At 43.4% G+C, this 25047-nt stretch overlaps 1 protein-coding gene across 2 annotated transcripts; it reads right to left on the bottom strand.

Moving 5' to 3' along the window:
* Window positions 1–1742: 1742 nt before the first annotated feature.
* On the bottom strand, window positions 1743–21344 carry srlb (sarcalumenin b). 2 transcript variants are annotated; one of them, XM_033645249.2, is made up of 7 exons: window positions 21242–21344; window positions 9169–9267; window positions 8640–8735; window positions 7704–7739; window positions 5567–5683; window positions 3575–3808; window positions 1743–3485 (listed from the first exon to the last, which is right to left on the bottom strand). In XM_033645249.2, the coding sequence occupies exons 1-7, from the start codon at window positions 21300–21302 to the stop codon at window positions 2674–2676; spliced, it is 1455 nt and encodes a 484-aa protein (XP_033501140.2). In that variant the 5' UTR covers window positions 21303–21344; the 3' UTR covers window positions 1743–2673. The 2 variants fall into 2 exon arrangements, with proteins under 2 accessions (XP_033501140.2, XP_033501141.2); XM_033645250.2 differs by lacking the exon at window positions 7704–7739.
* Window positions 21345–25047: the final 3703 nt, after the last annotated feature.

The following is a 25047-nucleotide window of genomic DNA, read 5'->3' as shown; positions in this document are numbered from 1 at the left end:
TCGTGCTAGCCCAAAATTGGAAGTCTACTTACCTGTCCTTTGGGGATTTAGACCTCTGTATTTAAAGTAATAGTTGGCCATTTTGATTTCGATTGATAGCCCTGTCATGTCTGTATGGCATTATGTCACGTTAGCTAAATGGAGCTAGCAGCCTGTTAGCTTAGCTTAGCTCCAACCGAAAACTGGAGGGAAGAGTCTGCCCAAAGGTAATTAAGTCTGCCTGCCTGCACCTCCATATCGCCATAATTAACACACAATATGTCCATTGTTATTTGGTACAAAAACCGCAGTGTAAAAGTGCCATGTTGTGGTTTCATTTTGGGGCAGACTATTTCTTGGCTCTGCATTTCCTTGAGTGCTGGTTGCCTGGCAACCCATGCTAACAGCTAGCCTCCAAGGAAGTTAGCTAAGAAATAGCCCTTCTGTCAAAAAACTATGTCCCAAAATGCCAACCTATTTGAAAGGTTTAGTGTGTAGGATTTAGGGGGAAATGTCAGTAGAGATGGAATATAATATAAATAGTATGCTTTCTTTAGAGTATAATTGCCTGAAAATAAAAATTGTTTGTTTTCGTAACCATAGAACAAGCCATTAAATATCTATAGAGGGAGTGGGACCTCATCCATGGAGTCCGCCATGTTTCTGTAGTAGCCCAGAAAAGATAAACCAAACACTGGCTCTAGACAGGGCCATTCATTTTACACGTTTACGCCTCAGAAACCATAGTTAGCCCCTCCATGATGAGTTAAGTTGGAAAAACAAGTTTCTGGACATGAAACTGCTTAATTCAAGCAGTAGATTTGTTTGTTTTCGAGAGGAAGAGGCCTTTACGGATAATTCAGGTCCCGGTAAAAACCTCCTGAACAACTGGATCAGAAATAAGGTGAGCACACATTAGCAGGTACTGGGCTTGTGGCCCTTCTGTGACAAGCCAAACAGCGTTGGATAAAGTCATTTGTAACGCAATCTGGAAATCCATCGGTAAAAAAAAAAAAAAAAAAATCTTCCTCTACAATGTAAATTGCAGAATCTGTCCTGAGAGATTATTTTTAACGTAACACTGCTTTATTCAGTGTTTTTACCTGTTTAAATCACTGGGTCCATTTGTTTTGGAGAGAAAGAGACCTCCGTTGATAATTCGGCTTCCAGTAAAAACCTCCTCAACAATGAACACTGAAGGAATTCTAACTGGGAGACGTTTCAGCTGGTTGCATTCTGCAATCCTCACAGCTGGATGCCAAAAAATCCCCCTAAATCTTACACAGTGCTATTCTAAGCAATTTGACAATGCCATAGTCCTAGGAAGTTTATTGAGGTAGGCGCACACGAGAGCGTGCAGATATGACATGTATCACGGCAAAATTGTTGTTATTTGGGGCTTCCTTCTTTCCACAGAGGTCAGGGGTCAACTCATGAGTCCTCCACTTCACCTTTACCTCCATTCCACTTTTCTCAAGGGAGGAAATCCACCATCACTGAGCTCCACTATCACAATCTTGCAGTGGTGGTTTGTAAAATTGTATAGTAAGGGGTATTCAGTACACATACACAGCCTACTTCAATGCCCATTTGGAAAGTTTACACAGAAAAATCAATAAATAGCTTTCTATCCCACAGAAGAAATGGCTATAGGCAGCTATAATCCAAACACATCCCTCATGTGTTTTTTTTATTATGGTCATTCAGCTAAAAAAAAAAAGCTGGGAAGCTTATCGATCAAGGAAAAAAATCATAACACAGTATTGAATTTCTGCCAAAGACTGGCAAATTTATAGACGCAAACAGAAACAGTAAGAACAGTTAAGAAGTGAAGCAGAATGAACACACCCACCCCGCTCTGAAGACTCTGACCCTTGAACCCTGACCTCTGCTTCCATCACAGTGCTCATTTCACAAGTTGTCAACAACCAGGACTGATGAGCGTATAAAACTAAGAAAAAAAAGGCCTTGTTTGTTGCATGGCAGGGTCTGTTCAGGTTTCAGTTACATAAGGAAATATTACTTCAACTTTATATTAGCAGGAAATGCATGCATCTGTTAAATAAGATCTAACATGCAATGTAAATGTTAATCTATGTCAAAAGCAAAGGCTTGGATGACAAACACAAAGGCTTTGAATAGCACCCACAAAAAAAGGCTACTTCAAAATCAGCTTCTGAAGCTTATGGAATTGAATATCTGCAATGCAAGATTTTACAACACAAATTTGCAACTCCTGTTTCCACTTTTTCCTGTTTTATTCACATACAAGGGAGCTGGTATTTGACTGTTTTCAGTCTCAGGATTTTCAATTTTTATTCGATCTTACTTTTGTTTTTCATTTCTGTATTTCTTCACATCAACCCCAGAATCCCAGACAGTCCACTGTGATTGTGCAAGGGAGAGAGGAGGGCGTGTATTTTAACCAAACTCAGTGATCAGCGGCGTGTTCTCATTTCTTCAGCACTTGTGTCCTTAAGCTGCCGTAACAAAACAATGACCCTTCCCTCCCTTTATCTGCCTCATTCCCACAGTCCCTAAATGCACCTCCCCATATTCTCCTGAGAAAAAAAACAAACACTAATCTCCTCTCCTCTGTCTCCTCAACAATACAGGCGTTCTGACAAAAGCAGGGTTGGCTTCCACCAGACCCCTTCTCTTCTTACTTCCCCCACTCAAGTTATTTTGTTTTCCTCAGTTCTTCCGGTAGCGATTCTTTGGCTTCTCCCCACAGCCGGTAGCCTCGCAGGAGGACAGGCCGGGCTGCTTGCCAGAGTTAATGCTGCTCAGAAGGGCGGGCAGCTCATTGGTGATCGCCTTCTCGATCTTTTCCAGCAGACAGCCTCCTATGTAGGAGCACTGAGCCGTCAGGGGCTTGAAGTTGGTGACAGGGTTGATGCCAAAGAAGTCACGGTAAGCATCGCGGTTGGGCAGGTCAAACTTGCTGACGTTGGTCTTGGCTAGGATGGATTTGAAAATGTAGAACTTGTCTGGGTCGTCCACAATCTCCTGGAAGACTAGTTCAGGGTCACTGAAGAAGCTCATCTTTTCTTTAAAGGTCTGGACGTAGCGGTCTACAAGCAGGCCGTGGATGCGCACGCGGATGCCATGCTGGCGGATGAAGGCGATTTTGTTCTCCATGCGGTTTTCAATCACCTGGTTCAGATCTTCCAGGAGAGAGATCTCCTCTCGCTTGAAGAGGTCACGGCTAGTGTCAGCTGCATATTCATATGGCCAGAAGGAGCTGACATAGACGCGGGGGGGTTCAGTCACGTTGATGAGAGGAGCTAAACTCCAAAAGAGCGCTCCGTAGACTCTCATTAAGTCCTGGGTGGCCAGGCTGTCAGCCTTGTTCAGGATGATGCGGATCTGGGATTCACGACCCTTCAACTGCCGGAAGAGCATCTCCAGCTCCAGGCCAACGTCCAGCTTGGTGGGGTCGAACACCACGAAGATCAGGTCAGCGCGGTCAATGAACCACTGGCAAACATCATTGAAGGGATAGCCTGGACGGAAGAAGAGAATACGTAAACCACTAGATACTGAGTTGCAGTCAGTTACTTTGTATATGTAGTATGTGACAACTGTGTTTTACCTCTCTCCTGCTGCTTCCGGTTCTCAATGATTCCTGGCGTGTCCACAAAAGTCACACGCTCCAGCATCTTGTGGGGCATCTCAATACCAATCAGTTTTTCCAGGAAGTTTTGGCCAAACTTCTCCAACGGAGAGAAGGACCGAGAGCTATCAGCAGCCATAACAATACCCTCAACAGAGCGGATCTTCTCCCCGTGCATAATTACAGTGAACTCAGAGGTAGTAGGCTCAGCTCCTGGAGACAAATTCATGGAAAACAAGAGGATTAGCAAGAATAGTATCAAGATGAAGAGCATGTTAAAAAAGAAAATCTGCCAGTAGATCTAGGCAGAGATGAGAGGGATGTGAATACACTGGGGGATTATCTGCTCTTTAACAGCTCAGCAATGAACAGAACCTCTCTGTAAAGCAACATGAAGCTGAGGGGAGCTGCAGATTTAGGCTCTAAATCTCAGATGCTTATGAGCAACCCCTTTCACATCAGGTGTTTTCGACTTTTTCCACTTCTAAAAACCCCTCTTTTTATTAGGTGTTTCGGAGCAAACACTTCCAGCGACCCCCTGAGAGGAACTTTGATCGGGTGAGCTCTCCTGAGAACTACATACCCACAAGGACTTTTTTTGTGTTTGTATTTACACCGCTAATAGGAACACTGAAGTGACTTACTGTAAGACAGCCGTCGTTTGGCGAGTTAAAATTGCATTGTATTTCCACTGTCACATATATGACCCATAAAGCCTTGACTTCATTGTCAACCCATTTGTTCATGTTTTCTTCAGTTTTGTTTTCGTTACAAGCTGCTTGAGTTTTGTTTTGTCTGTTGTTTACACAGCTCATGGGTTTTTAAAAATGGAGGTTGCATTAGCTGTGTTCGACAAATCAACATACACTTACAATACTCATGGTTCCTCTTGTGCTGAGAGAGTACCTGCTCTGAGAAAAGAACTAAAAAACTCCCTCAAAACATTGTTCAAAGAAATATGGCATAGTGTTAGTTCAGGCAGGACACAATGTCAAGCTCAGCTCACATTCCAGCCAATCAACTGATGTAGCAGCTGATTGATGAAAGGGAGTCAGCTGACAGATCACATGATTCCTTTCTATGCAACCGATTGGCAAATCTCATTCAGGGCGCCCTATTTAAGCTGCTCTGGCCTGCCTACTGTTGCTGCTTCCACTGCATGCCGTTTTGCAACCTGCCTCCACCCCAGCTCCTATGTTCTGTTCCCAGGGGGGGTCTTTGCTGCTGCTCTCCCTGCCTTAGGCTTTCCCTGTAGGCGCATGGAAGGGCAGGGAGGTTTGCTCTCTCTGCCTCAGGCTCTCCTCATTTGCACATGGAAGGGCAGACAGGTGTGCTCTCTCCGCCTTATGCTTTCCACGTAAGCGCATGGAAGAGGCTTTCTGTAGAGGCTCGAGGAAAGGCAGAGAGAGCTATACCGCCAAATATAATACTCCAAATGGCAATAAAGTTTTCTTTGACTAAAGTGCTCCTGACTGTACTATGATTGTTCCTAGTTCTTATGGTGCACAACAAAAGGGGGGTTCTTAGAATTATTAAAACGTTCCTCCCATACAAAAATGCCTATTGCAAAAGTAAGGTCCTATACCAACCGTCAGCCAGCTTGCAGTACGTCACTTTAGCGTTCTTATTACCAGTGCAAATGCAAAAAAAGCCCTTGAAGGTGTGTAGTTCTTGGGGCAGCTCCCCAGTGGGCAGTTTCTCTCAGAGATTACAGAAAATACAGATTATAGCTGCTTTACATAAATTTAGCCGTGGCACTAAATTGCCAGAGATCACTGTTGAGCCTTCTTAAGATGTCATGATCTAATTCAACAAAACTTTAGATCAGGCAGCTGCCTCTCTGATGGTCCTGCAGATTTATGATGGCTTTTTCAGGTTACTTCATTTAACATTGGCTTATAGTACATTTAAACGTTACAGCATTAAACATTATTTTTTAGCCAATTTAAAAAGACAATCTGTGCAACATACCTGTGTAGAGCTGATAGGGGCTGTCGTGCATGCCCAGGAGGTAATTGATCATGGAGGACTTTCCTACGCTCCAGGGTCCCAGGAACAGCACCATGGGCTTGGAGGTGATCTCTCCATCTGTTGGGCAAGGAGAGACAACAGTGGTTAAACTCTCAGCAGGATGGCTAAATGATGACAAAGAACCTCTAAAGCTCATCCCAAATTTTATAAGAACAATTATGAGGTAGCCAGTTTTTATTTGTGGCTGATAATAACAGGTACGAGGACCTGAGCTGTTCAGTGTTGCCAGAATCCAGTGTTTGATTTTGTGCCTCATAAAAGGATTGTTTAACCAAAACAACAATCTGTCCAAACTGTATCCTTGGTTTTTGGGATGAACTCTACTTCATGTCTGAGAGACACCAAGAAGCAGGTCGCGATAGCGCTGCCACTCTGAAGAGCACAGAGAAATATTTTGTAAGACTGAGAAAGGAAATAAGAAAGAAAGGTAGGTAAAGAAAGATGTGTCAAAGCTGTAATGCTTGTTTAATAGCATAAAAACATCAAGAAAATGCTGCAGCCATATCTCAGTGACACACGTCAAAGCAGCGCCATCACTCTGACTTAAGACTCAACAGGGTAAGGCTTTCAGAGCAAGCTATGTGTCTCATAACAGTCTGCCATGTGTGCTATGAGTGGCCATGGTGTCGGGGTGGGTGGGTGCAGGACGGTTCTGGTTCAAAGCCGAATTAATTCAAAAGAAGATAAGAGTGAAACATACCAAAAAAGAAAAGGAAAAAGCAGAATTTTTTTTCAAAAGATTTCAAAGAAAGAAAAAGGTAACTAAATAACCACCCCTGACGCCATACTCATTTTTTAAAATGTAAAAAAAAAAAAAATGTAATTAAAGGTCAGTCATTTCGCTCCTAGCCGAACACTGGCCACCCTCTCCCACAAGTGTCCCCTCTTAAAACCTGTGTGTCCTTTGCTAAAGCCAGAACTGCACATGCAACCCCCTCCATATTTTACATTTTATACCATAACTACACAACTAAATATGTGGTCTCTACTAAATACTGCAGGTAATATGCTGCCTAAACAATAACAGTCTTTTTAACAATCTTTTTAAAGTAATACTTCATCCTCCAATTGACCATTTGTATATCAATTACTCATTCCATGTAATGTTGAATTTCTGAAGAAGACTGTTTTTTTCGCATGTGAATGAAGAATCCAAAAACTGAGAAAATTTTTTGATTAGGGCTGTAAAATGTGTATTTGCCCAAGCAGTTTTTGTTTCATTTGCTCTTATTGCTTTTCAATCATTTTATTATTTTGCTATGCTGTTGTAACTGACATGTTAATGTCTCAAAAGTTGTTTAAATAAAGATTTAAATGGGAAAAAAAAGTCACACAATAACACAAACTAACTAACAAGGCAGCGGTAGACCAGCAGCTCCTGTGTTAAGCAAGGTAAAATTACTGTTGTCAATAGAGTCTGGCTTTGAAGATAGCAGCGATAAATTTGGCTTTTAGTTCAGTTCCCTGTTAAAAGGGCTCATCATATGACTGGATAAATGAGAGTTGGACTATACTGCACAAGCTTTGTATAAGTTTGTAAATGGATGCTTTCCTGTTGTTAAACGTGGACCCCTATGACTTCAATTCATAAAGACTTTTCTCCGCTTTTGGATTCTGCGTTCACCATGGAGGCATGCGAGAAAAACAGAGTGTTTTTCACCAATTCAGCATAACACAGGGTGAGTAACTGATTTACAAATGGTTATTTGGGCACTGAAGTATTCCTTTAAGATAATGTTTTTATTTACATTTCTTCCCGTTTAATTCTTTAATATGGTATTTTGGTTGAAATTTTGTATGAGTAAATCCACTTTGATTTACATTGTGTACAAAACTGCTCTGTATGGGTTGAACCTTTCGCCTATGGGCCAATTTGACCCCACTCCAATCTGTAACATTACATCAGGTGTTGCCCAAAGTGAAACATGCTTGAAACTTTTGACCCACAGAGAGCAGTGCAGCAGTTATATTAGTCTAAGTGACTCACAAATGTATGAGGACAAATGGAGAGGGGGAAAAGGAAGGGGCTGAGCACTTCAGGCGGTGCCATGCACAGGTAAGCCCCGCCCACACCCACCTGTGGCTGAGTCCCCCAGGGTTCGTCCGGGGTAGGCTGTTAGGTGAAGGGATGGGGAGAAGGGACAGGAGAGGGTGGAGTACAGAGAAGTGTGGGGAACAGGAGGTGGAGGAGAGTGAGGAGTGAGGGTGTGAGGTCTCTAGAAGCAACAGGGAGGGGCAGAGTAACTGTGCATGAATGGGTGGGAATCTAGTCCCATGTTTGACCTCAGGTGTCAAAGATGTTCTTCTACAAGTGGTGTGCCTTGGTGAATCTTTTTGCCTGTATATTTTCTCCTCCCCTCTACAAAAATACACGTTCAAGTGGAGGCATAATACAGGTGGTATTTCACAAGTTTGCATGCATGCCTAGCCTAAAAGGCCACAAGAGGGCGGGCTTTATTTCACTGTGGGACAGTAGAGCGTGTTCTTGGCAGTTCAGTATGCAGCTTTGAGTGTTGAGCTAACTGTGAAGAAACACTGCAAAGTCATTTTAAAGTCAAACAAGGACATTACAACAAAGTATTGGGGGGGAATAAATAGAAGAAAAGGGGAAGAAATATACTATAAATGGAGAGATTTAGACCAAATATTGCTACATCTTTTTTCTGGACCAATATTGTTGGACTTAAAACTATAATATGAATACATATATCACTACTATTCATGTGCCTTAAAGCCTACAAATGACCTTTAAAAGGTATTTATATAACTCTTAACAGTACACAGTTCATGCCCTCATAAAACAGTGGGTCTGAAAGTCCAAAGAAAGATAATAACATATGATAAAATACTCAAGAATTTGGAAAAAAAGATCTCTCTGTATGTGTTGGTTGACGGTGTGAGGATGATGTGTGTATATGAACAAGTCAACGAATCAGTCACCAAGCAACCCAGACAGAAAAACCCACACATCAGAACAAAGTGCAGACGTAGGCGAAGCGTCGGTGATTGATACCTGAGATCTCATGCTGCCTCAGCTCGTTATATTTGTAGGCCTGCTCCATCGGCTTGATGGATGTGTGGTAGATCTTCCGTAACTTCTGTAGAGCAGCTGGAGGACAAGGAGCGAGAGAGGAAATGGTGATAAAGGTGAGGCCGGGAAAGGTAGAACCATCCAGGTCTTTACAGCGAAAGTAGCACTTTAAGATGAGTCAGAAAAATATTTTTGTTATTGTTCCTTGAGTATTTTGTCAAGCATCTAATGACCCCTTACATTTATTTTGCTTCAGAACCACTAGTACAGTACTTTCTGTTTGGTACACACTCTAACAACCAACCACCATCCTTCATGTGTTGCATAAATAATCAAAGATTAGAAAGACATTAGTGAGTTAAAAGGAAATCTGGAAAAGGGATTCAGAGGATATTACAGTGTTTAACTGCTTGACATGCTTCATTGAGCTAACTTCAATTTGTCAGATAAAGTACAAGCACGCACAAAGCTTTACAAAACACACATCTACTGAATCATCTTTAATCCTCACCTGCATAGTCTCCTGCTTTTTCTTCAGTTGCAAGCCGCAGCGTCTCGTCGATGTGAGATCTGTCCCTGAGGACAGAGATGAAATCTTCTCCTTCTTCTTCTGTAAAAGCAACATTAACAAAATTCAGCTTGATTCAAGTCCTCATGTCTTTAATGACGTAGTAACATGAATAACGGACCCAGGTGGCCAGGTGAGAGTTTCATTATGAGGCTCACACTTGGGCTGCTGACAGCCAGTCATATATGTTCGATAAAGCTATGCTACAGAGGCCAACGGTGCTGCTATTTGTGGATGCACGTCAATAAATACATCCTGCATCTCTCAATATCTCTCACCACTGCTGGGAGTTTAAAAGTGACACACAGATAATTGATAATAAGCACTGGGTGACAGTTTTGCATCGGATGCCAATGGCAACTTCAGACATTGCAGATATTTGAGCCATCTCATTATCAAATGTTTCCAGCCCGAGCCTTGATTTAATCTGCAGCCACATGCACACCAAATGCCTCTTCTTCAACGTCTTCACCTCCATCTACCTCTCTGTCTAACCATCTCACCGGGGGCAAATGCACATGTTGTTAATATTGAAGGGAGCATGTCCCCTGTTTGGTTTTGTTTGTAGTTTTTTTATTGGGAAGAGCGTATGGAAGAGTCCAACGAGAGGATGCGCACCAAGTACCAGGAGCTTGTTGAATAGTGCAGGGGGCAAGGCTGGCAAACTAGCTGTGAGCCTCTGGAGGTGGGCTACAGTAGATTTGTGGGGCGATCACTCTGCAAGGCATTCATGCTGCTGGGTATTACTGGGGAGACAAAGAGGAAGGCTATCAAAGCTGAAACTGAAGCTGCAGAAAAAGCCACAAGATGGCTTTGGATTAAGAGGGCAGATCTGTGGCCAAATGCTGCTGGGACACAGGCTGGAGTCTGATCAACTCCGGTCGGGTTGCCTGGGCAAGGGTGTCTGATTTGTTGAAAGACCCGAAACACCCAATGACCCCAGGTCAAATCACTGATGATGTGTCCCAGCGCATCCATAGTATCTTTCATCATCAAAGTCATTGGTGCCATAACTAAATTAAAACTGGCTGAATAAATCAGTTGAAAGACTGAACTTTGTACTAAAAAAAGAAACATTGGAGGCTCTCTGAGACCCCTTTCACCCCTTAGGAGGTACAAAATGGTTTAGTCCACTCTAGCTCTTGGGTTGGTCTCTAAACCATGCCCACAAGAGAGGCGCTCAGTCTTGCAGCAAAGTTTTCCAAGTGGCCATTCACGGTATTGCAGCAAAAAAAATCCTCAATTGCTAGAAAAGATGCACCTGTAAAACAGTTGACAGGACACATGGAATTGCAAACAAGGTAAAAGTTTCTATTCTTAATTTTTGAGCCATGGTGGATTTATATCTGTAAAACTTTCCTCAAGTAATTTACAAATCCATGACGTCATCACAATGTTAAGTCTATGAGCAAGCGGGAACTCATGGATGGGCCCAGTTGGAGAAACACCACTGCACGTATTAAGTAGGCTGCATATTGCATAAGTAAACCCAGAAGCTAGAAAACTTTTTTGCTGAATGCGCCATAAGAGCAACTCCACTGGAATAAATAGGTGCCATCTTGGCATCCAGTATCTGGTTATTATATTATGTGCTCTAAATGCAGCTAGGGTCAAGTAAGTGACACTGTTATGTCATTTCAAAGACAAGAACATGAAATGAAAAATCAGGGTACAAAAAAAAGAGCGAGGAAAGGGAAAGACAGCAAACTGACTCTGTAAAAAAAAATAAAAATCAAAAGCTTCCTGAGAGAGACATGGATCAAGAGAGGAAGGGCCCCTGTGCTTATACATAAACAGGGAACTGAATCATCCACTGGGAACAACAAGATCTAACTTCACTGTGTGTGTGCGCACTTCAAATCCATCAGTTTTAATGTCACATTGTGCAGAAAAAAAGTTTGAGATAATCTCATAGAGTTCACCAACAAGTACTTTCATGACTATTTGGAGCGTCAGAGAGGAGTATTGTCCTTCATCGTTATAATTTGTGTTGGGCTGCCTGTGCACCAAAAAATGGGTGACTTTCCTTTAATGTGTATACAATAGTGCTTTTCTCCAAAGTGGCTTACATTTTTGCACCAACAACTTACATGTGTGTGGTATTTTAATGACTCCCCCCTCCCCGTAGTGTGCGTGTGTGTGTGTGTGTATGTGTGAGAGAGTGAATCCGAGAGAACATGTCCGCTCACCAGTGTGTCATGTCCACTTTTGAACATATCGCATCGCTCAGATCTCTGCTGTTAGTACAATCATCTCTTAATTTAGAAAGCAAACGCTGGAAATAAACAAAGACCTTTGTTTGGCATCACCACAGGCTTTATAGCAACAGCAAAGATACGAGAGACAGAGAGAGAGAGAGAGAGAGAGAGAGAGATAGAGAGAGAGAGAGAGGGACTTCCCCAATTTCATTACGCACTGGGAGGAGGACTCAGAGCTGGACTGAGTGTTCCCATCGGTAATATACATGATGAGACAATGATGTGCAATCCTGTGTCTTTTCTCTTCTATATTTAACCACCTATCACAGACTTATCGCACTGTGAGGCCTGTCCTTGTGTGTCCAGGCCTCACAGCGAGCCACCCAGTAACGCCACACAGTCCTGCTTCGGACAAACCTGCTACGGCTATGAGCTATAAATAGGAGGAGCGGGGAAGTTTTCTGGTTCACACCTTCATGCCCCTGGTGGGTTATGTTTTTTTTTATCCAAGCTACCAGACACTCCCTTAATAGAGTTGTTATGGGATTTTAAAGGTATTTACAGCATGTTATTAGAATATTAAAGGTCTCTTGTATGGGATTTAGTGACATCTAGTGGTGAGGTTGCAGATAGCAACCAACTGAAATATGTGCCAAGTGTGTAGGAGAACTACGGTGGCCGACGGAAAAACGAGAAAACGTAAATGGCCCGATTTAGAGCCAGTGTTTCATTTGTCCGTTCTGGGCTACTGTAGAGGCAACATGAGGAAATCAATAGAAGAGGAGTCATGTATATATTAACAGCTCATTCGAAGGTCATGAAAAAGCAACAATCCTTAGTTTCAGGTGATTATACACTGATGAAAACACAGTTATGAGTATTATATTCCATTTCTGCCAATGGCCCCTTAAACCCTTCACACTGAACCTTTGAAGCTGATAGTATGATGAGTCATTCAACTGTAAATCAGGCTGTGCAAAACACATGGTATGATCTGAATATTGATGTTGTTACATAAGCATGTCGTCTGCATACTTCCTGTCAGCACAGCCCAGTTAAATTCAGTTTACTGGCACAGGAAACACATTAACACGTATAACATCCATCCTATACTTGATCTCAAAACAGGATAAAAGTTTGATATAACCTCCTCAGCTGTGTGTCTCTTGACCTTTCTAACAAAAAACTCTTATAAAAACTAATAATACAGCATGTTCAGATTAAGTGTCCTGCATGGAGGATCAGGAAGCATGAAAAGTTGGCGCTGTGGCCCAGGGCGCGACCCTCTGATCTCAGCTGGTGACTGCAAATGCCCATCATGCCTGCAATATTCATCACCAGTCAAAAACCGACTGGTGTGAAGTAGAAGCACTTGGTGGGGGCAGGTAATATTTTTTTTGCAGAGCTCTTAGACCAGAGGGACAAAACTTTGAACATCTTATGTGCACTGCTGGGAGATACAGTCTTCCTTCATTGACGTTTTGAATCAGCATATGGATCAGGAACTTGACCAATAGATGTGACAGTCTAAAGTCAAATAAACACTCAGCTATACTCTCAATTACCGCACTCTCAGCAAGTTAATCAAGGGTGCGTTCATAAATCCAGTCTGACACTCTACACTCTACAGAGCACTGTTGTTCGAAGACACAGGGCATTTTATTTCTACATGAATTAATGAACAGTTTAGTTAATCACACAGTCACTCTGCTCAGCGCTCTGCTACTCCAGCTATTAATGTCTGTGTGTATGTATCTTCATTTTGAAAGGGCTATACAATACAATAGGATAACCTCATGGCAGACATTTAGCAAATTTCCCTGTCTTCAGCCATTGTGCATAATTGCTCCTTAGTCTAGTTTTATGGGGGGGGGGGGTTGCTGTAACGGAAACACGTGAGCCCCCCACCCCGCAGCTAAAAGTCTGGAATCATTCCACTATAGGGGAAATAAACGTTCTGGCTTGTTTGTGTTTCTCTAAACCAATCACAATTTTCCCATACAGCCATAAGCCCACGATGCAGCAATGCTTGGGATAGTGTTGGGAGGAACACACACAGTAACAGGGCCAACCGTTAGCATCACACGGCTAATGTAACCTAGCGGTTATTAAAGGGTTTAATGACGGAGTTGAGCCGTTGTAGTACTGGGGAGTTTGTTGGGATCATTTGACAGCTCAGTGTTGGGTGTTAGCCCTGCTGCTGTGTTAGCTTGTGCTAACCGGGCAAACTTGTGTGAGGAGAGCGGCTCCAGAGGCAGTAGCAACAGAACCTTTGCTGATATGGTTGGGAGACAAATCAGTTCAGAAAAGGATCAGATTTAGGTATCATTTGACTGGTGATGTTTTAAAAGATGTGGCAAATCAATTCCAAATGTCCGTATCAGAAAACAGAGCAACACTGAGGGCATGAGAGTGCTGCCAGAGAGAGCAAAGCAGGCATGCCCTATTGCACAATCCAAATTTTTGTCAAAACTTGCCATTTTCAGCATGTACGTATATGTAGCTCAGAGATTGTAGTTTCCCGTAGCGAAGGGGATTTTTTAAATGGTGACACGCAGATAGCGGAAGAAAGGGAGAATGCCAGTCTAAATAGCCCGCCAATGGAAGGCTTATAGCCACTGTCTACATCCGCTGAGCCAGACTATTTTAGGCCCAATAGCATCACATGACAGGCCCGCAAACTATAATTCCACTATGTCAAATTGTCTTGGGGGTTGGGGCAATAGCCAATACTCATGTAGCCAGCGGATGTTCGGACAACAGTTATCTTAGCCAAGACTTCCTCTTTCACGTGCCAGTCATTGTTTACGGTCCGATTAGCAATTTGAGATGTTAGAATGGAGCTGGAGTTGCGAGACAATGTCTACAGCTTGACTGTCATCTTCATATATATGCAGATACATTTTAAAAAAAAGCTAAATAGTTAGTATAGTCATGCAACCAAAGCCCGGTCAAACGTGATTGTTCAGTACTACTTGGGCTACAAACGGAAACCAAAACCCTTCCAATACCAACATCTTGTCCCATCGCCTACAGATTCAACATTCATATCTGTTTATAGAGATTACCCCGCACCCTCACCTGGAGTACAGCCACCGGCCATGTGGCCTTCACTTCTAGTGTTTCTGGCCAGGAGTCAGAATGGCACGCTGCTTCGGCCAAAACTGATGGTGCATCAGATGACGAGTAAAATCATCTGAAGGCCTGTTTGTTTACAAGCCCGAAGCAAACTCTTTCTTATTACTGACCCAAGGGTATTTAAAGTGGTAATATGTTCACAGTCAATAAAATGAACTAGGGATATTTAAGATGTCGGAGATAGAAAGTGTCTCTCGATCAGATGATTTGAAAGTATATCACACTCCAGGCAGCCAAAAGGAGCATGTCAGTACAGTATGTGCACAGGTAAACAATAATGTAAAGACAAGAGAAGATCCCCCAACAGTTGCTGTTTTGCAGCGTACGTGGCAGCAGTGACACACACTGGAACAACACTGATTCTCCCAGAGTCAAGCTGCTAAAAATAAGCCTGCGTAATGTTGCTCCCAGCACAGTGCAAGAACAAGAGAAACCAAAAGGTTAGCAGGCAGAATAAAATGAGGGGTATGAGTAATACTGCAATCCCTAAAAAGATTCAGTGACTGTCTATATCTGTCACGAAGTGTTTAAATGTGCATGAGGCAGTTTAGTCTACATTCTTATGTAGTATTTTTTAAGTACAGTAGGGAGTGGTGCATGTGAGCTCATGACAAGAGTGCCACTCCCCTAATGCACTGTTGGATGAAGCAGAGTTACAACTTAAAATGTAATCTTAAGTTAAAGACATTTAAAATCAGCCATTCTTGCCAAATGCTCGTTGCATGCCTATTTTGTCTGCATGACCTTTAGAAACCACAGTAAGTGACATCATTTTGCAGCACCATCTGTGATCCATGGCAGCCATTTTGCAACCACTAACACTGTCATGGCACATTTTGGCTGCATGTCAAATTGAGTCAAAGAGAAACATTGCAAAAGCAGGAATTTAAGTCCTCTGAACACTGAGTAACGGTTTGACACAAGATGGGATGAGTTACACAGCGAGGAAGTCAGTTTTCAGAGGACACTGCGGATGATTCATCTTGGAGGCTCAAGAGGCTTTTGAGGAACGCGTCCCATCTCTTCACTGCACTAGGCGTGTCCCTGAAGTGCACAAAGCTTACTCAAGCTTCAGTAACTTGACTCATCATTCAGAAGAGTCATGTCTTTTAACACTAGCCTCTTGAGTGGGTTTTAACTGCTGTGAGTGTGTTAACACCCCCCCCCAATCCAGTCAATCCCTGATGGAAGCCCTGGGACAGAGGTCTGCAAAGATCAGAGAGGTAGCGTTGCCTGCGGAGGGTGGGCCTTGCATCAGCGGTCAAAATTAACCCTGCAGGCGCCAGGGGAGTTGAACCCTGGACATCTGTGCCCAGGACCATGTGTCCTCAGTGAGCCCGTTGCCACACAACCCTCCCTCAGTTTGGAGAAACACTCTGGCGGCATCAGCACATCCAGTAGGAATGTTGGTGATTTAAGCCTACCACAGCCTCAGCGGCTGGGGTAAGTCATGCCTCAACTATAGCTCCTTGTGTGGAGGCTATTCAAGCATCAGGGAATTTCAATCAACTACTGTAACTGTGAAACTTCTGTGCAAATATGTAAGTTCAAAGACCACCTTCACTATAAAGATCAACAAACAAACACGTTTTACTCTGCTGAGAGGAGAGGGCTTCGTACTTGTTCATGTGCATGTAACACCATGGTTTGTGACATCACAGACTGTGGAGCCAATCACTATCTAACATTCTAATAGACAGAAATAGAGTCAAAAGAATGCCGGTCAAGAGCTGTCAACTAATCAGACAAGAAATCACATACTGAACAAAAAAAGCACTTACTACATTAAAGCTGCATTTTTAACAATAACTTTGTCATATTTGCTAAAACTGAAACTGTACTCACACAGTAGTACATGAGACACATAGTCATTGACAAAAATCATGTTCATCTGCCTCCTCATAGTGCTTCTTATGACATATCTAATAATCTACTGTACATAAATGAAAACAACCATCAAAGCCGAGGCGTCTCTAACGCTGTAATCCATGTCAATCACTGCTCGTGAACTGCGGTCAAACTATCAAACTATTAAATTAGGCAGCGCTGACCAAATATGAATCAAGATTCTGTTACTGCATTGCCTCTTTCTCACCTTAAATGTTTTCAGAAACATATTTTAGCATACTGTTTAGCTGTAAATGAGAAAGAGAAAGTTTGCTCTGGCTGGTGCATGGGCGGATTATGAGACATGAGCCCCTGGGCAGAGACATGCAAAAGGCCGCACAACCTTTCCTACATTTGAACAAGACACTTAGATTTTATGGTGGTTTTGCCTCTTTATTAAAGTATCTTTGTAGGCTCTATTTAAAGTAATATTGTGTCTTGTTGGGGTTGTTCTGTGTCTCTTTGCAGTCATTCTGAGCCCTTTTCTGGCCTGAATGTGTTCATTTGAGTGATATTTTGCAGGTGAAGACCAGTGGGGCCCCTGGGCCTGTGGCCAGTAGGCCCGTTCAGTAATCCATAAAGGGGGCAACTGTTTTCAACATGGTGGCTGGTCAGAAATCGTCTAATTTGACAGCTAAACAGTACACTAAAGTATGTTTCTGAAAACATTTGAGATGAGAAATAGGCAATGCAGAAACAGAATCTAGATTCATATTTTCTGCCTTGTTTTTAAGTTGGAACACAGCTCACAAAGTGACTGACATGACTGCATTAGAGACTCCTCAACTCTGATTGGTTTATTTCATTCGGCTGCAGAGGATTCTAGCAAATGGAAGCTGTAGGAAGAGGCAGCGACTATTTGTTTCCTGTACGGCCGTGTGGATTTTTCACAATTTGAGCACATACAACAGAAACTTAATTTTGTCAAATTTACCAACTGTGCATTAATGTAGTCAAAACATACAACCAGGGCTCACCCTAAAGTGCATTATGTTCCTGTGTGGATATGAATGTGTGCTAGTATGTATCCGCAGCCATGTGCATTAACACTTTATATATATTAGGTATCTGTGTATGTGTAAAACCCCAGGATCATGTTCTGCTTGCAGCACAGTGGAGGTAAATTGAATTATGAACCTGATGAGGGTGACAGGCCTGGAACCCCCACTCAGAGGATTTATCCTGAGCATGGGAGGATTCAGGCGACCTTAAGTAAAGGCCAGGGGGTTCCACTGGAAAGATCCATGGAGAGTCATTCAATTTAAACAGAGTGGACCATTTTTACCTGAGCACTGATTGACAAACACAAACCAAATTTCTTGCACATGAAGAAGAACAATTCTCAAACATTTAACTAAAAATGAACCCTAATGAATGCTAGGGTTAAATGCACGTTTCTGCATGTTTCTTCCTCTTGGAAGGGTTAGAGATGTGAGAGTGGTCAGCAGACTTGTGCAGGGTGTGGTGAGAAGAGGCCACAGATGGCAACAGGTGGCACAGCTTGTGGAGCTAGTACTCCCCCATGGTCAAAAATAGACCCACAATGGGTCAGAAGATGGACAGAGGAGGGGGCTGAATGGCTGGCTCCTATTTTAGTCAGTGTGGAGACTCATAGACATTCACATCCCTTACAGCTGATTGTGTAATATACAGGCTAACCAAAACGAGAGCTACTGTAACGGGACAGCTCACGTAGGTTTCAAATATAGTACTGATACTTTACAAATAAGATGCACTATGGTTTTCCTTGTATCTCAGGCATTTTAAGCAAGAAATACAGTTCAATTATGAGTATAACTCATGTCATAGTGACATACATTATGTACTGTAAATGCATGTATTTCAGATAAAAAACATAACTGGATTTATGATCGTCACTGACCATCTTATGTGTCCAGATTATAAGTCCTCTAAGGGGTCACTGACAGCCATACTTGCAGTTGAGTGACAGGCTCAAAGGAAGGCGCAGCAGCAAAGGCACTTTACCCTGAGGTGTTGATCTGACGCCTCTATCCCTGCTCTCCTGTTTGAAAGCCAGGAGAGGACGTCAGGTGCCCTTGGGACTGGGGGGCTTGTCTCAAGGAGGGGTGTGTTGTAAGGCAGTTGACTGGTGTGTCCCTTCTACTACTACCACCAGCGTAGGGGTGTCCCAGACATGCCACATGCCATCAGAGGGGATCACGTGGAGACGGTGCGCATTTAAATGTCCACGTCTCTCCTCTGCAAAGTGAGGAAGCCAAAGATGCTTCTACTGTATCGAGGATGGATAGTGTTACCACTCAAGTATAAACAGGCTGGTGTGAAGAACTAATCAAGGTCCCAAAGAGACTGTGATTTATTTGGATATTAAAGAAAAACTCATCTCTTGGATTCTGAGGGTTGCATCTAAGCAATATGCTGTGATTGTTTTTTTACTAATGACATTTTTGTATTGCATTATCAGCTTTCTTGAACCCATCTCACACTTAGACAACACGTATGGAATCGGACGCTGAACACAGATTTAATCCTTGTGTTGTCAGTCAGCGCCATTCACACAAGACCTGGTTAGTGTAGGGTTTCTGGCAACCTTATAATAACCCAAACTTTACATTAGCAACCTATGTTTACTCCGACATGACAAGTGACATGACATTTGACTCATTTGCTCCACCAAAAAAAACCCACAGGTTTCCTCTGCTCCTTGAAAGATGGAAGCTAACACTGCAGGTAAATGATGGTAAAGGAATATTATGGCAGAGTCAGAAGAGCATTTTGAGAAGCGCTCCAGGCGGCACTTGACCTGAAGGTGCTCCACCAGAGCCTAATTATGCCTGACCATACACAGAGACATGTAAGACATTATTGTACCAGAATGATTCCTTCAACCATGTCTGCAGTTCCCAAAGTCAAGGTGTCCTTGCTTTACAGCAATGCAGATGACTGTAATTAATAATTCTAGTGGATGTGTAATCAACTGGCTTCACTCTTTAAATTTGTTTAAACACGGATGCGTGTCAGAAATGAGTGTGAGATTTCACAACATCAAGATCACCATGTCAGCAGCTGCTTCCAGCTGTATTTCTTACAAAATCTACTAAACATTATCATATTAGGACATAACATTAATGTCTTTGACAATCTGCACATCCCAGGGCTGTTAGACAACCCATGATGAGATGATAGCAAATCGAATTTAACATTCCTTTGGAAGGAGATTAGCCTTCTACCCTCTCTGCTCATCTCTGCAACTCCAATGGAGTTCCTGACAGCGATCGAACCAATCAATAACACTGATGATTACACGCTGAGCAGCAAGGAGTTCATGATTCCCTTAACTGACCATACCCTGCAGGCATAGGAATCCAAACTCCTGTGTGCTCCGCAGCAAAAAAAAAAAAAAAATCAATACATGTGCACATTAGAGACCGAGGCCACCAAAGACACCTGCATGGGCCTGCAGAAGCAGTCTATGAAGGCATGACTTGCAGTCAAAGCCTGGCCCCTCCTGCCTGGAGAATGCATGTCCCTATAAGGCCAACTGCTGGGAATAAATTGCGATTGTGACAGTGCAGAGTGACAGCAGCTGTGCTTGTATCTAAAGGGAAGCATGGGGCTGGGAGGGGTGAGGAGTCAGGAGGGAAGGGGAGTCAAGCAGAGGGAGGGAGGGAGGAACTGTAGTGAATAGTGTTGGGTTTCAGGAGGCCTTCCAATCTTAGACACCTGACAGTAGCCTGGAATATGGAGGCCTGGGCCCGGGCTGTGGAGCTGAACGCCACCCCAAGGACGGACAAGGGTGACAGACAAGGGTAACGCCAACCGCTCCAGTCCAGACCCAGAGACCAGTCTGCATTTTTAGAAGCGGTAATCTGGGAGAAGTTGCTGTCACTATCACATTGAACCTCATGGGTGCCATGGAATCATATTGAGAGATCATTATGATCTCTGTAGTTTAAGATGCAATGGATTATCATCACATCTGTAGGGATTTTAATTCTGAGTAACTCTTCCAAACCAGAAGGTGGAAAATAAAGTTCAGGAATGAAGCAATGTGAGATTACATCTATGAATGCAGCGGTATAAGAGACCATTCAAGCCCTTGTGTGGCTGTTCTCTTCTTAGTTAGACTAAGACTTTCCATCAGCTGGTGCCATGCATTAGGACAGCTGACATGCTGTCAGTCCACAGGAGAGGCTGAGTTTGAATGATCCTCAAAAGCTCTCCTTTGTAAAGCCACCTAAATGTATGATACGACATCTGTTCACACATCAGATGTGTTAGGCATTGAAGCTGTGTGTTTGTTTTGCATTTTAATAACTGAGAATAAAAGAAAGTCTGTCATTTTGCACCGGGTGCCAACAGCTTAATTATAAACTGCGACAGATTTTAAATAGTCCAGCTTGGTGGCAAAGAAAGACCAGGCTAATATTTCTGTCTCTGTCACTCTCTATCCTCGGCTGGTGTCCCCATGACTGTCACTGTCCCCACACACTCTGCCTCTGTAAGCCAGTGCCATTCCTGACCAATTTGCCCCAACAATGGACACAATAACCTCAACAACTACTTTTGGACGCCTACTTTTAACAGTCTGAATCACAGCCTCTGACTTTCTGCAGGGTCACGCTTTGATCAAGCTAACAAAGCAACCAAGCGTTCATTAAACTTTTATTAAACCAGCGTCTAAACTTACACCACATTGCTATTTCATTCACTGGAAGCAATTGTACAAACACACATAGCTCGTGCCCACAATGCACCACCCAACATAATATATCCACCAGATGTTTGACCAAAACGCTCACTGAAATTCTTACCTGCTGTGGCCTGCAAAAGCAGCAGGGAGAGGAAACAGCAGATCAAGACTGTACCCTTCATGATGGCTGCCAGGAGAACTCTGATAGTCACACAGACTATATATACCGAGGCAGGAAGGTTAAAGGGCATGCACAGAAAGGAGGCGGGGCATAGAGAGGGCCAGCTGGTGGAGGGGGCTGAGATCTGTGTGTTGGAGGTGTTGCGGGAGTCATAGCATGCCACAAGGACTCTACGTGTACAAGCAGCTGACTCTCCTTTCTAGAGAGGTCGCAGCCTGGGCCTCCGCATAAATGCACTGAGATCTGGCTCTGTGTTTCAGTGCTGAATCACAAAACTTCTCACTGATGATGAGTTTACAGAATTTGTGTTTCAGAGACTGAGAATAGGTGTATGTTTCAACACTTCTAAGAATAAGCTGGTTTCAAATCAGCAGTCTGGGGGATGAGTCTTAAAGGAAAAGTTTAACATTTTGGGGGACATGTTTAAAATTCTTGCCACGAGTTAAATGAGAAGCCTGATACCATTTAGTGAGTACCAATAGTACCAATATTTTTTTAACTTTGGAGAAAGGGCCAGGCTTCCCATATCCCCTGCTTCCAACCTTTAAAAGGTGTACTACGCTGTCACGGGTGTGGTTAGAACCCAGATGCAGCGCCACAGACAAACAAGTCAGTTTCTACTAGTCTTTAATGACGTCACGTGTCAAACACAGAGTGAGCAAGCAGATGAAAAAACAGTTACAGCATTTTTTTGGCTCAGAACCTTCAAAGACGCAGGTTCAGTCCAGACTGCTTGGTATGGCACACCGAAGCAGAGAACATGTAAGTTAGTTCAAATGTGTGCAACTGCACCTTGAGGGAGTAGGCAGAAGGCGATGCCTGATGAACAGGCAGTCTGAAACCAGGAGTTCACACGGGAGAAGCCAACACACCTGTGTGGAGCCGACTGTAGCCAGCGAGGGTCTTGATAACAGCAATGATGAGTGGATCCTGCAGCATGCACACAACGGCAGAATGTGCAGCCATGTGGCGAGGTAATCCACAGCACAGGAAATCACTGGCAGCAGAGCCGGTAAACTCACCGTGGAGAGCTGGGTGACGGTCCCTCTACACAGCCACATGGAACAGGCAAACAGAAACCAGAAATGTAGAAGCAGGACTCTAGGTCGGGGACAGAAGGCTGAGTGGTTTACCAGGGAGCAGACAAAGCGGGAGAGTCGGAGACAGGTGAGGTCGGCAACAAGGAAGCAGTCAATCAGAACAATCTGGCAAGGAGAGTAAGTGAAGCAGGAGTCTTCATACTGGCAGGAGTTGATGATCCACAGGTGAGAGCTGTTGGCTAGATGAGGTGGGTGTGGTGGACTGACAGGAGTGGGAGATTTGTGGACAGGTGATAGGCTGGCAGGTAGGTTTGGTGAAGAGGTGGGGTTAGTGGAAATTTACTGGGTTAAGTGAGAGAGTGGTATGTATAGCAGGTGCAAAGTGCCCACTGTGACATACGCAGGACTTCTCCACTACTGGTTATAAACAGTGTTGCCAGCAAAGTGAAAATGAAAGCCAACTCTAGATTTGTCCTCTTGCCATTTTTACCTCATTATATGCGTGTTGTTTTGCTTCCTCTTGGATGAGTGCTGCTTACAGTCTGGAACCTGGTTACTACCTTCTTTGGCTGGATAGGTAAAGAATGGTTAGGGTGAGGGTACAAATGTCAGGCTAAGCCAATCAGTGTCAGAGTAAAGCAGAGTAGGGCTAGTACTGCCTTCGCTGTCATAGGAAACGCAAATTTGCATCCAGAACACAACAAAATAAGAAGAAAATAAGAACATACAGGCAGTGGTCAGGGTGGATGTCTGCAGATAAATACATCGCCAAACACTTAGTTGCCATATCAAACTACAAACATAAATAGCCATAAAATTTGATCAGGTTTTGGACCTTGTCCGCTTTTGTATTGGGATTGGCGGCAGACTGATGCCAGGGCCACACTGCCTGTGAAGCGCAGTGCACCGAAATTCTTGCGCAAGCCGGAGCAGCTCCGTTCACATCAGACGCGCATTTCTCCACGCCGGTCGACAAGCGATTCTGCTCCCAGCTGTTGTTTTTCAATCATGGGTAACTGCCCGGCTTGACACATTCGCTTGCGGCTCGCACAGAAAATAGACCAGACGCCGAAAAGATTGCTGCAGGGCCGGCGGCGGAGCTGCGCGGCGCGGTGTGGGTGACACAGTCGGTTAACATGGGCGCCGAAAGGAAACTGGCTTCACTTTTTTTTTTTTTTTACATGGATTAGTGTAATGTGCTTTTGCCACCACTAGATGGCACAAAAATGTCCATGGACAAGGACAACAGGTCTGAGTTAAGCTAGTCTTGCTCACCAGACTGGCTGGGCCAACTCTCACTTTAAGATTGGAGAAAAAAAAACGCCCCGGCTGCTTGTATTTCTTTCAACCAATCACAATCGTTCTGGGCGGTGCCACAGCAACGGTGCACTTGCAAAAATATTGCTGGGGGGAAACAGGTTTTGGTGTAACACACCCACAAAAATATCACCTACAGGACGCGAACCATGGCAGAAAAATGGCTACATCCCCACAAGATCAAACACCGCAAAAGTTAGTAAAGGACGTGTTGAAAACTGCAACCGGAGGTGGAAGGGCGGGTGGCTTGTTCGGCCCAATGCGAGGCAGATCTATGCAGCGAACTTCCACCCACTCAGACTAGAGTTAAGCAGAATGAAGTATAAGGTTCAGGAAACCCAGAATGTGATGTCCTAATATGAGGACGCAGGGTCTCAGGACGTTTAAAGGTGTAACAAAAATGCACATGTTTGGGAAGTACTGAACATATGACTGGATAAATGAAACTTATTATACGTATACGTATTATACGTATTATACTGTACGAGTTGTGTGAGGGTTTGTAAAATGATGTTTTGATATAGTTTTGCTGTTGTTAAACGTGGTCCCCAATCAATCAATGAATCTATATGTTATGTTGTCCGTGGAGGCAACATATTCAAGGTAACACAGCATGGCTAATTCATTTACAAATGGTTATTTTGTGGGTGAAGTGTTCTTTAAAGCTAAGCTAAGGTAACTGCTCTTGCATCAAACTTTGTATTGATCTTCACACTGCAGAAAGTAACATAATGTTGAACTTTTCCTTTAATTCCCTTTCCTTCAAAGTTAGATTCCTTTTAAACATACCTATTTTCAGTCTCTGAAATGCAAATTTTGTAAAGGTATTGTCACTTAGAAGTCAAGTGATTCAGCAATGAAACATAGAGCAACTTCTTGGTGCGTTGATGACAAGGCCCAAGCTGTTGTGATCCTGTATTTGGTTGTGTTTTTTGTGTTTGCAGCATTTCTTTTTTCTCTGTAGGCATTTTCCCATTTGCATGTTTTCTGATGTTGCATAGCCTTGAGCTTTCAGGGTCAGTTACTTCACTTAAGCGGACTAAAAAGGAACATTACCTTCCTGTAAATTAAAAAACACCAAGAATCAAATCTTTCACAATGAGCTGCCACGGTGGCTTTGCCTAACAAAGACTAACGATCAAATGACTGCAACTTTACCGCCTTCACTCCCCCAAACTAAATGTGCATCAAGTAAATGAGCTGTCAACCCTCTTATTGTGGTGAGGAAGACACAATGCTCACTTGGCTGCCACATTGGGAAGTAATCATCCTAAGACTGTGTGTGAGAGAGGGAGGGATGAGAGCTGAAGAGAGGGTATGTCTGGAACACACAGACCCCCGAGTCAACCTAGAATCCCTAACACAGCTAAACGCTAGGCGGATTACTGC

Source organism: Epinephelus lanceolatus, chromosome 18 (assembly GCF_041903045.1).
Source record: "Epinephelus lanceolatus isolate andai-2023 chromosome 18, ASM4190304v1, whole genome shotgun sequence".
Classification (NCBI taxonomy): domain Eukaryota; kingdom Metazoa; phylum Chordata; class Actinopteri; order Perciformes; family Serranidae; genus Epinephelus; species Epinephelus lanceolatus.
The sequence above is the reverse complement of the archived record's forward strand: the minus strand, read 5'-3'. Positions and strand labels throughout refer to the sequence as shown.

Coding starts and splice junctions, on each gene's coding strand:
- srlb (XM_033645249.2), bottom strand. CDS start 21,302: ATGAAGGGTACAGTCTTGATCTGCTGTTTCCTCTCCCTGCTGCTTTTG. Junction 3,809..5,566: donor CCCCTATCAGCTCTACACAG/GTATGTTGCACA, acceptor ATTTGTCTCCAG/GAGCTGAGCCTACTACCTCT. Junction 3,486..3,574: donor CCGGAAGCAGCAGGAGAGAG/GTAAAACACAGT, acceptor TCTTCCGTCCAG/GCTATCCCTTCAATGATGTT.